The sequence below is a fragment of the Spinacia oleracea genome, chromosome 6 (assembly GCF_020520425.1).
Source record: "Spinacia oleracea cultivar Varoflay chromosome 6, BTI_SOV_V1, whole genome shotgun sequence".
NCBI classification, from domain to species: Eukaryota; Viridiplantae; Streptophyta; class Magnoliopsida; order Caryophyllales; family Amaranthaceae; genus Spinacia; species Spinacia oleracea.
In genome coordinates, this window is record NC_079492.1 from 57,639,355 (window position 1) to 57,657,736 (window position 18,382).

An 18,382-nucleotide genomic window follows, 5' to 3' on the forward strand; every position below is an offset into this window, starting at 1 on the left:
CATCCAATCAGGATAGTTCAATAAAACCATTAAATCTCGTTATTTCATAAAATCATTACTTTCGGGAATAATAAGTCATTAAATCAATACTTTGCATAAAGCTGCATTATCGTAAATCAATTCAATCAAAACATACTTGTAATCCCGCAAATCATAAAACATCATTATAAAACATCAATCATTCATAACATCATTTGTACATAAATACATTTTGAAGGGATTGCGGGTACTAGCAATAACCGTTACCTCAATTCCGCAATTTGCTAAGTCTTTTTCCTTGATTCGTTCGTCCTGAGCTCCGAGTCCGAATTTTGAATTGTAGAATAAAACCCAAAGCTTGTTTATAGGAACACAGTTCCTAAAACTCACGCAAGAAAAAAAACAGAGAGGAGGGCAGGAAGAGGAACGACGGAACAGGGGAAGGAGGAAGGGTGACGGCTAGGTCGGGGCGGCACAATGCGCTGGGCGGTTCTGCGCGTCGGAGGTGGGTGGTGGAGGTGGCTACAGCTGTGGTGGAGGAGAGGGAGGTGAAGCGCGGAGCCGTGGAGGGAGAGGGAGACAGGGGGGAATGGCCGCGAAAGGGGAGGCGGTGAAGGGAAGGTTGGGCACGGTGGTTCTGGGTGGTCAAGGTGGTGTTGGGAGGTTAGGGTGATGCTTGGTGGTCGCGTTGGTGGTGGTTTTCCGGCGAGGCAGTCGGTGGTGGTGGTGAGTGCAAGAATTGAAATTGAAATTTAAAATTGAAATTGAAATTGAATTTGAGATGTTTATTGTTTGTTGATGGTTGTTTTTGCTTGAAATTTCAGTCTAACATAACAGCTATTTATAGCAATGGGTTTGTTCATCTACGTAAGTGATGATCTCAATTTGCAAAGGTTGAAGATGACAAATGTAAGAAAGTAAGGTGATGAGTAATGGAATCTAGGAATTTAGGGGAGTGAATCAGCAAGGCTAGAGAAATTAGATAGATTAGATGGCAAACACCATGGCTGCCAGTTGCCAAGTTACACGACAAAGAAGAGGAGAAAAAGAATTGGTTGACTTGGTTTCAATTGGTCAAAAGGGCATTTTGGTAAATCTACCATTGTGGGACAAATTTCAGAATTTTATTGCTATTTTCGGATGAAAATAGAATCATAAAATTAATTTCTAGAATAATTCTTTTATAAAGTACTAATAAAATAAATTTAGTTTTCGAATAAAATTAGTCGTTGATAAGAACGTTTTTGAAATTATTAAAAATCTTTTACATATTACAAAATTTAATTTAAAAATTTTAAAAAAAATCTAGAAATAGTAATTCGTGTAACAATATTAAAAATTCAAGCGAAATAAAACTTCGTTAATTAAATAAAGTTCGAAATTAGAATTTAAAACGTTTTTAAATTAAATAAAAATAATTAAGCATAATTAATCGAGTTTTAAAAATGCGGGGTATTACAATGGTTGTCCTAATTCTTTAATTATAATTTTTTTTCCAAAATAGTCAATAGAAAATAAAAAGTCACATAAAAGTTAGTTGTTGTAAACTTCATGTTAACATTCATTTATAAATTAATGTGAAGAGATAAACCACAAATGGTTGTTGGTTAAGATGGTAATGAGAGTTATCATCCACACTTGAGGTCTAGAGTTCAAACCTCATTGTAAGTATTGATTTTTGGTTGTCCATGATATGACATATCATTTGGTGAGTGGATGATGTGGCGCAAAGGGAAGAGTACTACGTGCCAGATAAATATTTATCTCAACGCCTTTTAATATATTAGTATAGATGAGGTTTGAACTCTAGACCTCATGTATGAATGATAATTCTCATTACCATCTTAACCAACCACCACTTGTGGTTTATTTCTGATTTTCTTCACATTAATTTATAAATAAATGTTAACATGAAGTCTAAACCAACTAAATTTTTATTTGATGTTTTATTTTGTATGGTATATTTAAAAAATAAAAATAAAGAATTATGACAACTATGAAGAAACATGATGTCATGAATCTCATAAGCATCAACTACAGAAATACCTTGCATGGCTGCTTATATCTAATTTGGTGTTATTAATTTGAAGCACTTAGTTTCATTAGAAAACAAATTATACAAATTGTAAGATGATCTAATAGAAAAATTATTTGGCATGATAAATGACGCGGTATGTCTGTTTAGTTGAAAAACTTAATTGGTGTTTTTCACTTTATGGTATACATGCATTTCGTCAAATATTGAGCTCGAAAAAGATCTAAAATTTTAACTATTCAATGTAGCGATCGGGGCGTCGCCCGAGCTACACACTAGTTAAAACCCTAAAAGATGGGAAGAAAAAAGAGAGAGGAAAATTATGTCTATTTTAACACAAACTTCATCCCACAAAGTCCAGAGGAGAGATAAAAGAATCCCGACTGTTAAAAGTTTAGACTGTCCAGTTTGCAGCTCTACTACACTATACTCTAATGGCGGAAGAACAGCGGCAGCAGCAACAAGAAGATGAACAATCTCAATCTTTCGCAGAAATCGAGGCGCAACCACAGAACGGAGAAGCCGTTGATAATCAAGGTCAAGAATATTCATGGCCGGAAATTAGGTTCGATGTTCTACCTTACCGAAGCTACCATTTTCATCGCCAATTTCGCTCCCCTTTTAACCCTAACAACTTCCTCAAATCCGTCAAATGGTAATCTTTCTTCATTTTTTTGTTACTTTTTGTTTGATTTTTATTTTTTTTATTTATTTGCATGTTTTAGAATTTGATTTCATGTTGATTATTTGTAGGTCGCCGGATGGTTCTTGCTTCCTTACCAGTTCTGATGATAATGCTCTTCGCCTCTTCTCATTGTCAGTATATTTCTCTCTATCTTCTTTGAATTTTTAATTGTAGAGTGGAATTTTGTTTATTCACTGTGAAAATTGTTAGTTGATTTTCTAGGTTTGTTGAAATTAGAATGTCTGCTCAATCTGTGAACTTTTGTATGCTTTCTTTTTGGTATTTTCGAGCTTTACACCCTGTTTGTTAGGCGGTAATGAAAGATAGGTTATGGATCCAATGGTAATGAAATTGTTTGTGATTTTGTAGCAAAGTTCCATGCCAATGTGCATGAGAACACCCTTTCAATCAATGTTTTAAGAGTGGTATTGAGTTGTAATGGAAATTTATGAAGAAAAAATATATATGGAGGTGTACAAGCATTACCATGGACATTAGTATGAGATGTTGCTTTCAAAATGTAAATTCTTTACCACCAATCAAACATGCCGTTTGTTCTTTTAAAGTATTTATGTTGTGGTTCTTTCACACAAAGACAGTTCCTTTGTACAAACTTTTTGGTATTGTTCACTTGTACTGTTTGATTTTCCGAAGCATATTGTGCCAACCGTCAAGTAGGATAGCTACTTATTGGTTTCTAGTTGTCTTATGAAAAATCGTAAATGGCCGATAGTTAGCCTGATAACTTTTATTTAAAATTAAGCCCTTATAGTGTGAGTTAAGATTTAACTAAAGTGGGTGAAATGCAGAGATAGAGAAAGGTAAAGGGAACATTTTGTTAATTTTTTTATTTTAGCTAACAGTCAGCTAGACTATTTAAGGAAGAAATGTATGGAACCGAAATTGGGAACTAGAATTTGTATCACAGTAATATTCTCTTCTGACCTTGACATTGTTAATGTTATTCTATGTTATAAACTTATAATTCACCTCAAAATCAAGTAACGGCAATTATACATAGTTCTGGCACTTGGACAAAAGGCTAAAAACCTACCAAAAATTTACATGGTTGCGAAAATGCACAGTGCACAAGTTGGCATAGTCGACATAGTTTAGAGTACACCTCTGGTTTCTTATGTAAGGAGGCTAACGGAGAGTGTTTTTTACTTTTGTAGCTTGCCCCTAGCAGTTGGCTATGATGCTTTTATCTCCGCATACTCTCCTTTCACTCATGTGTATGCATTAGTCAGAGACATTTAATTGATGTCCACATACTCTCCTTCACTCGTTTTATGCATTAGGAAGAGAATACATATGGAGGGTAGATAAGCATTACCATGGACATTAGTATGAGACGTCACTTTGAAAATGTAATTCTTTACCACCTATCAAACACGCATTGTTGTTTTTTAGAAATTTTATGTTGTGGTTCTTTCACATGGAGACAGTTCTTTTATACAAATTCGAGTATAGTTTACTTGTAGTATTTGATTTTCCGAAGCACATTGTGCCAACTGGGGTAACTTCCAAGTAAGGTAACTACTTATAGGTTTCTGACTGGTAAAAAACTGTAAATGGCCGATAGTTATCCATCTAACTTGTAAGGAAAATTAATTCTTGTAGTGTGAATTAAGATTAAACTTAAGTGGGAAAAATGCAGAGAGATGAAGAGAGTTGAAGGGAACTTTTTTGTTATTTTTGTTTGATTTTAGCCACCTAACAGTCCGTTGAATAGCTGAACTCTTAAGGAAGAAATGTATTGAACTGAAAATCTGAAATGGGGAACCAAATTTTTCTCTCTTCTGATCTTGATGTTGTTGATGCTATTCTATGCTACAACTCATCAATTCACCTCGAATCAAGTAAAGATATTTGTGCATTGCTCTGGTACTTGGTCAAATCAGGCTAAAACCTATAAATAGTTTACATTGTTGGATAACACAGTGCACAAATCAACACATTTGACATAGATGTCGCTGTCCAAGTAATATAGTTCCGAGTTTGCCTCTAGTTTCTTATTTATAGGCTTAAAGCTGAGAGATAGTGTTTACATAGATATCGCTGCCCAAGTAACATAGTTCCAAGTTTACCTCTGTTTTCTTCTTTAAGGCTGGGAGATAGTGTTTAGTAGCTTTCACCTAGAAGTAGGCCATTATGATTTGATGTTTTTTATACCCTCCTTTCACTCATTGTATGCATTAGTGAGAGACTTTTTTTTTTTTGAGGGAATACTGAGAGATTCATTTGTTCTTTTGGTTGTGGGATGGAATGGACTAAATCAAAATGGCTCTTAAAACCTATTCGCTTCTATTCCATGAAGTAGAAGATGGTCGTCTCGTTGTCGTTCCGTTATCGCTTTTGGGTTAATTGGAAACAACCTCTCTGCAATTGCAGGGGTAAGGTTGCATACACCCGATCCCCCCTTACCCCGCTTCTTGCGGGAGCCTCTTTGAGGCAATGGGGTAATGATAATGAATGAATACTGAGAGACATTTAATTGCTGTTAAGTGTTAACTTGTTTCTTCTCATGCAGGCCTGATAATGAAAGCGATTTTCCTGCTGGATCTCTTCCTTCAGGTCCTGATGAAGGTGAGAATTCAGTTTGCAAAGAAATTGATGATTTGGAATCCCCTTTTCTTGCTGACATCTCTTGTGCCAAAAACAAGAGAACATGACGAGTACCATCAGTGCTAAATATAACTATCTTTGAGTAATTTTCTTGAACAGAATGTTGTATGTATATATGATCTGTGCCAACTTTAATTTGCTGATGACATTGACCTGCATGTCATATACAGAGTATGAATTTTCTGCTATCGTGTTTCGTGTATTATACAAATATGAAATTTATGCTTCGTTGCATCTAAAAGTGACCAAGCTTCTTATTTTTTCTCTTTGTAATGTGGGGCTATACCTAACAGATCTATTGGAATCATAGAACTTCGAAAAATACCGAAAATATTTTCTTTACATGGTTTCAACATTTTTGAGGGGAATTATTCTGCTATCATCCTAAACATAGTACACTTTTTCCCTCTTTGATATGGGGCATAGATTTCTGAAGCTTATTATTTGCCTGCAGATTCATATACCGCCAACCTTGTAATAAATGAGGGAGAGTCTGTGTATGACTATTGTTGGTACCCTTACATGTCTGCTTCAGGTATGTGACTACAGGCCTTAAACCTTCTTTTGTGTTCACATATATGTAACTGTTTAGATTTCTCCTTCTCTGTACTTCAGCCTTCAATGCTTGAATGATACAAGAATTTTATTTTATTTTTGGTTTGGGGGAGGTGGAGGGGGAGGTGAGGTATTTCATTAATCGATGATACTCCAAAATGGAAGATTTAACATGGATGATGTTGGGATTGAATCTGTGCTGTATCTTGGTCTTATCGCAGTTCCTCTCATGAGGTGCCTGCTTAAAGCAATAACATGTAAATAACCTTGTGATTGGCATGATTGCAAAGATCTATTCCATTACACCCTTCCATTTTTGATAAATAATATCATCGCCCTTGTGTTTTTCTTTTCAGATACGACTAGCTGTGTTTTTGCAACAACAACTCGTGACCATCCTGTTCATCTTTGGGATTCAACTACTGGTGAGGTGCTGTACCTTTTTGTAAATCTGTCTGTCTGTCTCTCTTTCTGGTTCTTAATAATGAGAATCTGCTGTAGATATCAAATGTGAGTATACCGAACAGAAATAAGTGAATGCCCAAAATTTTGGTCAATTTTTATTTCTACCTTTCCACACATAACCGAAGAATGGAAAAGATTCTTCAAGAGTCTCCGGACCCAGAAGTGCATGATGAATACCACCAAAATTTTCCTCTCGTTATTCTTATATTCACCATATTTCAAACCTTAGAATTTCTGGTTTCTGCCTTCCTCTGGTTAGCACATAACTAGTTTTCTTCTTTGGATTTGTTTTTCAGCTACGATGTACATATCGAGCTTTTGATGCTATGGATGAGATTACTGCAGCCTTTTCGATTGCTTTCAACCCTACTGGAACCAAGTATATACCATCATATTCTTGGAGAATTCTTTGTTTCTTGCTTTTCTGGTTATTACTTTCATGTATGCGTATCTTGTCAAATTCAAGCGTTGAACACCATCTAATTCGAGGACTATACCTGAATTGTGTGCAATGTTTACATGATTTGGCAGAAATGATTGAGCGGTTTGTCTTATTCTCATCGTTTCTCATGTTACTCAATTCCTTCGCAGGATATTTGCTGGGTACAACAAAACACTGAGGGTGTTTGATGTACATCGCCCTGGCAGAGATTTTAAACAACATTCAACTCTTCAAGGATCCAAAGAAGGGCAGTCTGGTACAGCATTCTGCCTTTTTACATAATTGCACAACTTTTGCGCAGGATTTTGATTGTTTTAGAAGTCCGTTCAAGCTAAATTTTAGTTTAGAGCTTAAAAGAAGAGTCTTGGTGGTTGATAAGAAAAAGATTCCAAGTTCGTAAACTCACGTGAACTTATCCTGATGTAAAGTGAAGTTAACGAAATTAAGATGTTTCGACCTTTCTCTGTATTACTTTAAGAGTGAGTGGCTAAGAAGTTTGAAAGCTGGGGACAGTTTCTGGTACTGTGTAGGAATCACTTGTCTTTAGACCTTCCCCCCTTCCCCAACACACACATACTGGAAAAAAAAGACCGAAGGAAAAGAAATATCATTTGGTTAAATAGTTCATTGCTATTTTACTGTTACATGGGCATATGTGTCAGACTCTGGTTTGGTTCAGTAGTGTACATGTCCAAGTTTCAGACTCGGGTATTCAATGAAAATTTTCATGAGTTTAGGTCCAAAATGAAATATCAAGTGTCCATACCCATGTCAAGGTGTCTAGGATTTGACATGGACACTTGAGGAGTTGAGGTAGATTGAAGAATCCAAGTATCGTAGGTTCATTGGACATGTTCTGCTGTTAACTCACTAGGAAATAATTATCACTAGGAAATTAACTTTTTAAAACTTTGAACCATTGCTTGTCTCAGAAAGCGTAACTAAAGGTGGGGGAGGGGCGGTTGTGGAAGAGGACTGACAACAATATTTTTTATAAATTTTTGTGGAGTGATAGTAATAATTATAAACCTCTTGGTTCTAGGAGTAAAGAAAACCTTATCCAAGCTTCTTGAGAACTAAGATTGTGATGCGTGTTTTTATATGTTTGAGATTAAATATTGCTCCCACTATCCTATTTTATTTGCACCATTGTTGTTGTGTGCACTTTCTAAGGAGATGAAAAGTCGAGAGAAAATTATGTGGGTGGATTTGTGGCCCAATTGTAGAGAAAAATTAGAGGGAAAAGGTTTACCAAAGACTATGGTGCAAATATAATGACATGAACTGGAAAGGAAAGTGGAGCAACTAAATTGTGACAAGAGTATTAGATTTTACTTTGAACTTTTTTCATTTTGTTAGGAAATTATGCAAGGAAAGTGGAGCAACTAAATTGTGACAAGAGTATTAGATTTTACTTTGAACTTTTTTCATTTTGTTAGGAAATTATGCAACTTTCCTTGTGAAACAGATTAGTAGGAATAACAATAATATTTAAAATAACACGCACAAATAAATTGGTTAACCGACAAGTGTTATTATCTCTAAATACCCTGCAAAACTTTTACTGAAAAGATGAATAATACACAAGTGTTAACACTTATTGTAACTTACAACCCATAGGCACCCCAATTACATCCAAGAATTTTTCTCTAAAAATTCTCTTAAAGCTTTTCTCTCTCTATGCTTTGTGTTTTCTTTTGTTTTGGGATGATCATTACAAATAATAACCTACGTTTATATAGTTTTTATTTTGCTAAAGATGGGTTGTTAAATTTATAGCAAACTATTTCCTTCCTAGCAAATTTTAGACAATACATGTGTGCATTCTAAAACTTTCTTGAGGATTACATTGCTTCTATTTATTTTTTATTGTTTTTTTAACTAAAATAATAAGTGGTTGTTAATTATCCAACAATCTCCCACTTGAAGACTGATTTTAATCTGTCTTCACACCTTACTCCATGTTGAACAACTTTCTCGTATGTTACTCGTGCATGCCAACTAAAGTGGAACACAACTTTAGTTTGTCAATAGTCACCGCCTATAAAGCACGGAGAAAGTTGAACTGCATGGAGTAAGCTGTGAAGACAGATTAAAGTCAGTCTTCAAGTGGGAGATTGTTGGATAATTAACAACCACTTATTATTTTAGTTAAAAAACAATAAAAAATAAATAGGAAGCAATGTAATCCTTAGGAAATTTTTAGAATGCACGCATGCATTGTCTAAAATTTGCTAGGAAGGGAATAGTTTGCTATAAATTTAACAACCCATCTTTAGCAAAATATAACGTAGTTATTATTTGAAATGATCATCCCAAAACAAAAGAAAACACAAAGCAGAGAGAGAGAGAAAAGCTTTAAGAGAATTTTTAGAGATAAAATCTTGGGTGTAATTGGGGTGCTTATGGGTTGTGAGTTACAATAAGTGTTGTGAACACTTGTTATTATTTATCTTTTCAATAAAATTTTTGCAGCGTATTTAGAGATAATAACACTTGTCGGTTAATCAATTTATTTGTGCGTGTTATTTTAAATATTGTTGTTATTCCTGCTGATCTGATTCACAAGGAAAGTTGCATAATTTCCTAACTAGTATCAGGGTCGTGTTGGTAAATTCTGTTCAATCGTCAAATACGATCCAAAGAAGTTAGATTTGAGTGGGAGAACTGGCTGCGAATGAAATTCGAAGGTGCAGATTTCGGGTTTTGGAAGATGCAGATCGAAGATTACCTATACCCGAAAAAACTTTATGAACGTCTCTCGGGAATGAAAGATGAAGATTGGTACAAATCATGAAGAATAAAAATTGTTGGCACAAGGGAAAACCTCAATGCAATTATTGCAAGAAATTTGGTCATACAAAAAACGAATGCAGGATTAAAAACAAGCGAGTGTTTCAGGGACAATTGATGAAGAAGGATATCTATTTTATGCTAATCAAAACGATAGTAATAAAAGAGATGATTGGCTTATAGATAGTGGATGCACAAATCATGTGACCAAGCGATCTGACATTTTCGCCAACATTGACACATCCGTTAAAATCCCTATCAAAATGGGTAACGGAGCAATGGTGAAATCTGAAAGCAATGGTATAATGGCAGTTCAGGCAAAGCTAGGAACAAAATTGATAGAAGATGTTCTTTATGTCCGTAGTTTAAATCAAAATTTGCTTAGTGTTCCTCAGATGATTCAGAATGGATATTTCGTCCATTTTAAGAATGAATCCTGTGTAATATTGGATCCGCAAAGAAATCAAGTTGCAAATGTCAAAATGCAACAAAAATGTTTTCCTTTGAATTGGCAATGTGCTGGGAACGAAAAACAAGTGGAGATGAAGTTACATGGCTATGGCACAAGTGTTTTGGTCATAGTAATTTCCAAAATCTAAAACTTCTTTCACAGAAAAATATGGTTAAAGGTATACCAATTATCTAAAATATAAATATTGTCTGCAATGGTTGTCAATTAGGAAAAATGACAAGGCCACCGTTTTCAAAGGGACTTCACGAAGAGAAATAAAGAAATTGGAGCTCATACATACCGATGTATGTGGTCCAATGAGAACTCTTTCTCTGGATGATATCAAATATTTCATCTTGTTCATTGATGATTTTTCTCGGATGACATGGGTATACTTCATGAAAGATCGTTATGAAGTTTTTAAAATATTTCATAAATTCAAGAACTATGTCGAGAAAGAAAGTTCTTTACAAATAATGAATTTTAGAAGTTAGAAGCGACAACGGAAAGGAATATACCTCATTGGAGTTCAACAAATTTTGTGATGAGGAAGGTATACATCATCAACCAATTGTTCCGTATACACCGCAACAAAATGGTGTAACTAAAAGAAAGAATAAAATTGTAATGGAGATGGCAAGATCAATGCTCAAGGATAAGGAAATGCCTAACAAGTTTTGGGTTGAGGCAGTCTACACATCCGTGTATCTTCAAAATTGACTTTTAACAAAAGCAATAGAAGGTTGAACACCAAATTGAAGCATGGACTAGATATCAACCATCAGTAAGTCATTTAAAAGTGTTTGGATGCGTAAGTTACACTCATATACCTGAGCAAAAACGTCGTAAACTTGATGATAGAGCCAAAAAAGGTATTTCCCTCGGCTATAGCTCTCAGTCTAAAGGATATAGGGTATGTAATTCTTATACCCATAAAGTTCAAGTTAGTAGAGACGTAGTCTTTGATGGAAATGCTACATGGAATTATGAGCAAAATGACATTGGAAGAAGGTATGTTACAACACCAACGTTCCAACAAGATCGTCCTACACCACCAATACCAACCCCGAATGACCAGATTGGTCAACATTCGCAGGAAGAGACTGGTAATAATTCAAATGAACCCGACTCTCACATAAATGAGTATAATATTTTACAGAATCACCTTCTAGAAGGACTCGGGGGATTTCAGATATATATGACACTAATGAAAGAATTTCAGATCTTGGTCTAGAACAATGTGAGTTTTGTTGTCACGTTACACATGAACCAGTTAACGCCTCTCAATTTCAACAATGGAGAGCTGCCGTGAAAGAAGAGATTCGCATGATTGAGAAAAACCAAACATGGGAATTGCAAGATAAGCCACCTAACAAAGATGTCATTGGTGTAAAATGGATATATAAAACAAAACTCAATCCAGATGATTCAATTCAAAAGCACAAAAACAAACCGGTAGCGAAAGGATATTCACAACTATTTGGCTTTGATTATAATGAAAAATTTGCTTCAGTATCAAGACAAGATACAGTTAGAGTAATTCTTGGCTTAGCTTCACAACGAAAATGGAAAATTTATCAGTTAGATGTTAAATCTGTCTTTCTAAATGGATTTCTTCAAGAAGAGATCTATATTGAACAACCTCTTGGTTTTGACTTTATGGGCTCAAGCAAGCTCCACGAGCTTGGTATAGTAGAATTGATGGTTACTTTACTTAACAAGGTTTCAAGAGGAGTCCTAATGAAGCAACCTTATACGTCAAAAAAGATGGGTCACACATTATTAACTTATCTCTTTATGTGGATGACCTAATCATTACTCATTACTGGGAATGATTTATCTATGATACAAGCGTTTAAGCGAGATATGATGAGTCAATTTGAAATGACTGATCTTGGCTTAATGAACTATTTTCTGGGTATGGAGATTAAGCAAATAGAAGAAGGAATGTTCATAAGTCAAAAGAAATATGCACAAAACATCTTAAGAAAGTTTAAGATGATAAGTTAAGCAAAGAAGATGATTCAGAAGATGCTGATCTTAAACAAAACAATACAGAAATCAAGACCAAATATGATATACGCTGTAAGCATGTTAGCAAGGTTTATGCAGACACCAAGCCAAATACATTTGCAAGCAATTAAGAGTGTTCTTCGCTATCTAAAGGAACCTCGGATTATGGAATATGGTACTCCCTCTGTATTTATTTAAGAGATACACTTGCCTTTTCCGGCCGTATTTTTTTAAGAGATACACTTGCCATTTTTAGTAACTTATCAACCCCACCATCTAATTAAATAATCTATCTACACCCCATCCCCACCCCCCACTCCCTAAAATGACATGGTCCCCACTTGTTTTTCTTATTAAAATATCTACTCCACCCCACTTGGTTTATTACTTTATTTCATTCAATTCTTTTTCTTAATACCCGTGCCCGACCAAGTGTATCTCTTAAATAAATGCGGAGGGAGTATATGTCAAATAAAAATTCGGAGCTAATTGGATATTCGGACAGTGATCTATCGATGATATGAAAAGTACATCGAGATACGTGTTTTCACTTGGAAATGGCGTATTTCTTGGCTTAGCCAAAAGCAAAATATTGTGGCTCAATCTACGGCAGTAGCTGAATATATTGCAGTATGTGCAGCCGCAAATCAGACAATATGGCTATGAAGAATTTTAGCAGAAATGGGTGAAGTTAAAAAACAACCCACGAAAATATTTTGCGGTAGTAAATCTGCTATTGCTATAGCTAAGAATCCAGTTGTACACCAAAAAACAAAACATATCAAAATAAAATATCACTTTGTCCGAGAAGTTGAAAGTGAAGGAAAGATCAACCTTGTTCATTGTACTTCTGAAGAACAAATTGCCGACATATTTACAAAAGCACTTCCGAAAGCAAGCTTTGACCGGTTAAGAGAAAAACTTGGCGTTCAAAGGAAGCTCTTCAAGGAGGAGTGTTAAAAATAAAAGAGCATCCTTCATTCTCTCTAAACTAAATTTATTTTTAGATATTACTAAATTACTGTTGATTTAGTTTTAATATTATTCAATTTTAATTTAGCTATTTACAGTGTTTATATAATTAAAACAGTTATATAAGCATTGTAAATATAAGAAATAAATCATATCAAAAATTATACTTCGTATAAAAGAATAATATATTCGTTTATTATATATTATTTATGCACAATTAGCACAATATCCTAACATATCCAACACTTTTCACTTTTAAGTTTTAACCTATATCCATTTTCAACTACTTCAGTTTATAATTATAAACCTTGCGAATATTTTATGACATCTACAATAGAAGAATTTAACAACTAACAGCGGATGGAGGGAGTAGCATGTAAAGAATAGACCATTAAGTTCTTTTTCTTTCTTTGATTGATAGTACTCCATAATTCTTTTGTTCATTCACCCAATTTCATTTGGTTACCTTCTGTTGTTTTCCAAGTGCAGGTATCATCTCCGCAATTGCATTTTCTCCAGCTAATTCTGGCATGCTTGCTACTGGTTCTTATGACCAGACTACTGCCATATACAGGGAAGACAATATGGAACTCTTGTATGTTTTGCATGGCCAAGAAGGTGGGGTTACACATGTAAGTTTCCCCAACTGCTCAGTGTTTAAGGTTGACTCTTGTTCTGATTGTTGATTTTTCATTTGCCATTTTTTTTTTATATTATGCAGGTACAGTTCTCAAAGGATGGCAACTATTTGTATACAGGTGCTCGAAAGGTGAGGGTTTTCCTTGTAGGCTTGTAGTCCGTTGATTTATGTGATTATGTGCATACAAAAAATAGTGATCATCAGTAACCCTTGGGAGGTTCTTTAAGAAATATATACATCTCCTTGATGGGTCTTTGTGTGAAACCATCTTCAACGAGATCTTAGTCCTTTTGTCAGAAGCTGGATAAATCTTATGGGTCCTTAACCCTTGACTCCTTCAGATTTTCAAATGTCTGCTGGAAATTTGCTAGGTGTAACTGTTAGTGCAAATAGATACTTGAAATCGTGCTTGTAAGACAGATGTTCTCAAATGATAGGTTTCTAGTATTAGAAGATGAATATAACAAATAAGAGTAGTTATAATAAAAACAATGTGTTTTCATGTAGGTTTGTAGTAATATGGAAAAGTACTTCTACTGGGTTGATTGTGCGGTTTAGGAGTAATGAATGTGATTCTCACATTGCCTTTTTCCTTGAGAAAGTGAATGCGAGGCAAGACACTCAAATTACCTAGAAGATTTCAAAGCTTATATAATTTTGTGTCCACTGTAACATACTTTCTTGGAACATGGGATAAAAAAAGGGGCTGTTTTTGGTCATAAAGTTATTGCTGTCTGAATGTTTTTTAAAATTTTCATATTGACTTTAGTGTTAATTATTTTTCTGTGGAAAAACTACCAGAAGTTCTAGTTACCATGCAAGTCTCATGACCGCAATACCTTTATTACAACAACAAAACACACACACACACAACCATCCGGTGAGGATGCTTCTGCTGGTGAGGGCTTTAAAGATCTAGAATTCTAGATATACAGTCTTTACCCTTCTGCTCTTACAAATTATTCTCGAAGTACAAAATCTATTGTATCCTTGAAGCACACTAATTTGTGGCAAGGGAAGAGGGCAGGGAAGACAGTGAAGGAATTTTGATTTGGAAATATACTTTAATGAGAAATGGTTTTGATTATAACTTTTTTTTTAGTTTGCATATATTGTGTTTTGCAACTATGTCGCTTGTGATATTATTGATAAAAGGTCTCTTGTATATATTAGGTTCAGATTACCTTTAAGTTAGTTTATCTCTCATGATATACAATTCTTGCTCGGTTGAAGTATTGGTACCTGAAAATTGAAAGCTGCATATGGTAGTTATATGTTGATGTTTCTGAGTGCATTGCATCTAATACAAAGATTTTGCTGAAACTTTCTTATACCACTAAGATTACTGAAGCAAACGGTTTTATATTGTTTGAAGGACCCCTACATAATGTGCTGGGATGTGCGCAATACTGTAGAAGTTGTGTACAAGTAAGCAGTACTCTTCTCTCCTTGGTTGAAATTCTGTTACAAATAAGGCTATGGGCTGCGGTTATTACTTTTTAATTGAATTGCATTCTTTTCTATGTATTCCGTAATTGGTATTGCACTACACTATTTTGTCAGACGTGTTAGGCTCACAGTTTGCTGCTATTACTTCTTTATATTAGTGCGTAAGGCCTGATCCTCTGCGGAAAGTATATGATGTGACCCAAACTTTTCCCAAATTTTTTTGGTTTGACTATTCGTATAAGAAATGTGTGGTAGGTAAAAGCATGCCAGACAACATAATACTCCCTACGTCCCTAAAACATTGCCCCATATTCCTTTTTTGGATGTCTCTTTAAGTTTGCCCCATACCTAAATGGTAAATTTTTCCACTTGTTTTCTCTCTATCTCTCTCCTCATGGGCCCACATTACCAAATCATGTGCATTTTTTACACCCGTTTCTTAATAAAGTGTTTTTTGGCTATGGGGCTATATTTTAGGGACGGAGAGAGTATGTGTCTTTTCTAAAATAAAACTCTCTTGGGTGTCAAAATGCGAGTAGGTTTATCTTTTTCTGAATGTCTTGGATGGATATTATTTTGGCTTTGAGGTGCCTACTTTGGTGTTCTTCTGTACATGCTTGGTTAAATAATCATTCGTGTTACGTGTACAATGGACTAAGCCACAAGGTTGCTTTTCATTCCATATAGGTTATATAGATCAACAGAAAAAACCAATCAGCGAATATCATTTGACATTGAGCCCTTTGGTCGACATCTGGCAACAGGTGGAGAGGTATGTTGTTATGTCTTCATCAATCTTTGGATAGCCAGCACTAGTTCATATTTCATAAGGTCTATTATATCTCAATCCCATCACATTCCTTTTGCTAGGATGGTCTGGTGCACATTTATGACCTGCAGACTGGGCAGTGGACTTCCAGTTTTGCAGCTGCATCAGGTATTGCAAGATAAAAAGCATTAGATATATGTTGTTTATATTCTTGTTAGACTAAATACCTTTTTTCCACTCTTTTACAGATACCGTGAATGGCTTTTCCTTCCATCCGTTCCTTCCAATGGCTGTCTCTTCATCAGGACATCGAAGGTTCGGGTTTCCTGATGATGCCGATGATGAGGAAGTTGTCACCATAAACAGTATCTCTTCAAACCCTGTCACAGTACTATTGAAGCACTTAGTTTCCGTTTTCTTTTTCCTTGTGCTTTTTTCGCTTCTGTCTAAACAACCTGTTCCCTTTTATATTACATCTGGACTCTCCATGCTGATATCGTTCTAAAGAATTGCGTAGTACTCCGTATAAGACATACTAGGCCATCGCCCTTGAATTCCTATGTAGCTACTATAAGAACTCATCTAGAAATCTTATTTATCTGTTTGAGTAAGTACATGCGTTAAAAAACCCAAAAAATAAATTCAACAAAAGGAACTTCTATAGGGAGAATTGAAGTTCAGATTTCTGAGTCCTTTAATGTTTCAGATTATAAAATAATGATGAAGAGTTTGTCTTGTGAAGCATATAGCTGAAGAGCTACTTTTATGGGTGTAGTTTACCTTTCATTCACTGAATCATTTAGTGGGCATCTTTTAATAAATATTATAAACAAAGGCTTGCAAAAGTTTTTGTTTTTATAATTAACAAATCGATGTCGAGGTAGCTTATATGATAGCTATATCTCCTTCTCCTGTTCATGTAGGTAATGAGAACTGTGCTTCTGTTTGGGGCTTCTCATACAATTCTGCTGCAGAAAACGTGATGAGCATCAACGATGCAGATTCAGTTGCGTAGAGGCGAGCAGGTGACTCTACACTTGCCATTTTCTGAGAGGCATGAAAACTATTTAGGGTTGTTCAATTTTCACGAAACCTGAACTAGCTAGATATCGGTTTCATGTATGATTAACATTTTTCATTAGCCTATTGTAGTTTGTGAATATGTAGAGCATGTGTAGAGACTGTACAAGTACCATTTCTTGTTTGCTAGATAGCTACCCCTTTTAATCATGGTCGGAAATGAGCCTCATTGAGGATCGGCTCGCAATTTTGAACTTTGAAGTACATTTTGTTGAATCAAATTTTACCAACCTTTCTGATAGTTTGTCTTGGTGATGTAGTATTAGCATTGCTAAATAAAATAATTATCGAATCCGTGTTAATTTACTTTTTATAATAATACAAAGGTATAAACATTTTTAAAATAAAATAAAATTGGGTGGTTGGCCGACCACCCTTGTCTCACGGTGGTTCCGGCATCGAGTATTAGCGCAATAGCAATAAGATATTTGTATTTTAGAGGTTTGTAGACAAACCTTATTATTGTTTGTCTTTGCCGAGCGATTTCCGTCAATAATGCACAAAGATAAGTTAATTCCCAAAATACGTTACTTTTTTTGTTAATTCCCACCATACCGTCCACGTCAGCATAGTGAACCGGTCTTTTTTTTTTTTTAAATAAGCAGCGCAAAACAGCTATCTGAGATAGCGGTTCATGGGGGTTAACCGCTATCTGAGATAGCGGTTCCTGTTTAATGAACCGCCATCTCAGATAGCGGTTCCTGTTTAATGAACCGCCATCTCAGATAGCGGTTTACCACTTATCACTTACCTCCAGGAAGCAAATTCAAAAAATCAAAAGCACAAAAAAAACCCCGCTTTGTTCTGCGTCTCTCTCTCTGTCTCCGTCGTCCTGCGGTTAACCCGTCGTCGTCCCTGTTTCTCTCTCCACCGGCCGGCTCGCCGTTAGCCGACCTCATTCCTCGCCCTACCTCCGGCCGTCGCGTCGAGCCTCCTCACCCACAACGGATTCTCGAGTCTCTTTCTCACCCTTCTCCATCGTTCCTCCGTTTCGAAATTGTTCCTCAGCCCTTGCCGGCTGTCGGACCTCTTCCTCACCACCACTAGCCGTCGAGCCTCCTCATCAGCCACCAAAGCCGTCGAGCTTCTTTCTCACCCACCACCGGTCGTCGGTGGTTCGAAATCAGGTAAGCCCTAATTTTTTTTTGAATTAATATATTTGAAGCTAATTATTAATTCAGTAATAATCGTTGCTATGTTTAGGTTTGTTTGATGATGTTATTAGGAAGATCATGCTTATGTTTGATTGATGAGTTTATGATATGATTACCCTGAATTAATTGTATTTTTTTTTATTGTTAACGTATATCTAACCGCTATTTGAGATAGCGATGTTATGAATTATATTATTTTAAAGTGATTATGCTGTGATTTTTATTTTTTTGAATTATTTCTGATCTTTGATTCGTTTTAAGCTCTTGAGTTT

At 35.4% G+C, this 18,382-nt stretch overlaps 1 protein-coding gene across 1 annotated transcript; it reads left to right on the forward strand.

The window, feature by feature from the left end:
• The first annotated feature begins 2,331 nt into the window (after positions 1–2,331).
• LOC110776583 (uncharacterized) lies at positions 2,332–17,211 on the forward strand. The gene is made up of 14 exons (XM_021981139.2): positions 2,332–2,669; positions 2,768–2,830; positions 5,233–5,288; positions 5,782–5,862; positions 6,239–6,312; positions 6,644–6,726; positions 6,939–7,045; positions 13,508–13,650; positions 13,740–13,787; positions 15,034–15,086; positions 15,795–15,879; positions 15,978–16,044; positions 16,125–16,241; positions 16,800–17,211. Exons 1-14 carry the CDS (start codon positions 2,449–2,451, stop codon positions 16,889–16,891), a joined length of 1,290 nt encoding a protein of 429 aa, XP_021836831.1. The 5' UTR covers positions 2,332–2,448; the 3' UTR covers positions 16,892–17,211.
• The last annotated feature ends 1,171 nt before the right edge of the window (positions 17,212–18,382 follow it).

Excerpts from the sequence above, each read along its gene's own strand:
- LOC110776583 (XM_021981139.2), top strand. The coding sequence starts at position 2,449 with ATGGCGGAAGAACAGCGGCAGCAGCAACAAGAAGATGAACAATCTCAA. Across the intron at positions 2,831-5,232 it reads GCTCTTCGCCTCTTCTCATT|GCCTGATAATGAAAGCGATT; the intron begins GTCAGTATATTT and ends CTTCTCATGCAG. Across the intron at positions 6,727-6,938 it reads TTCAACCCTACTGGAACCAA|GATATTTGCTGGGTACAACA; the intron begins GTATATACCATC and ends ATTCCTTCGCAG.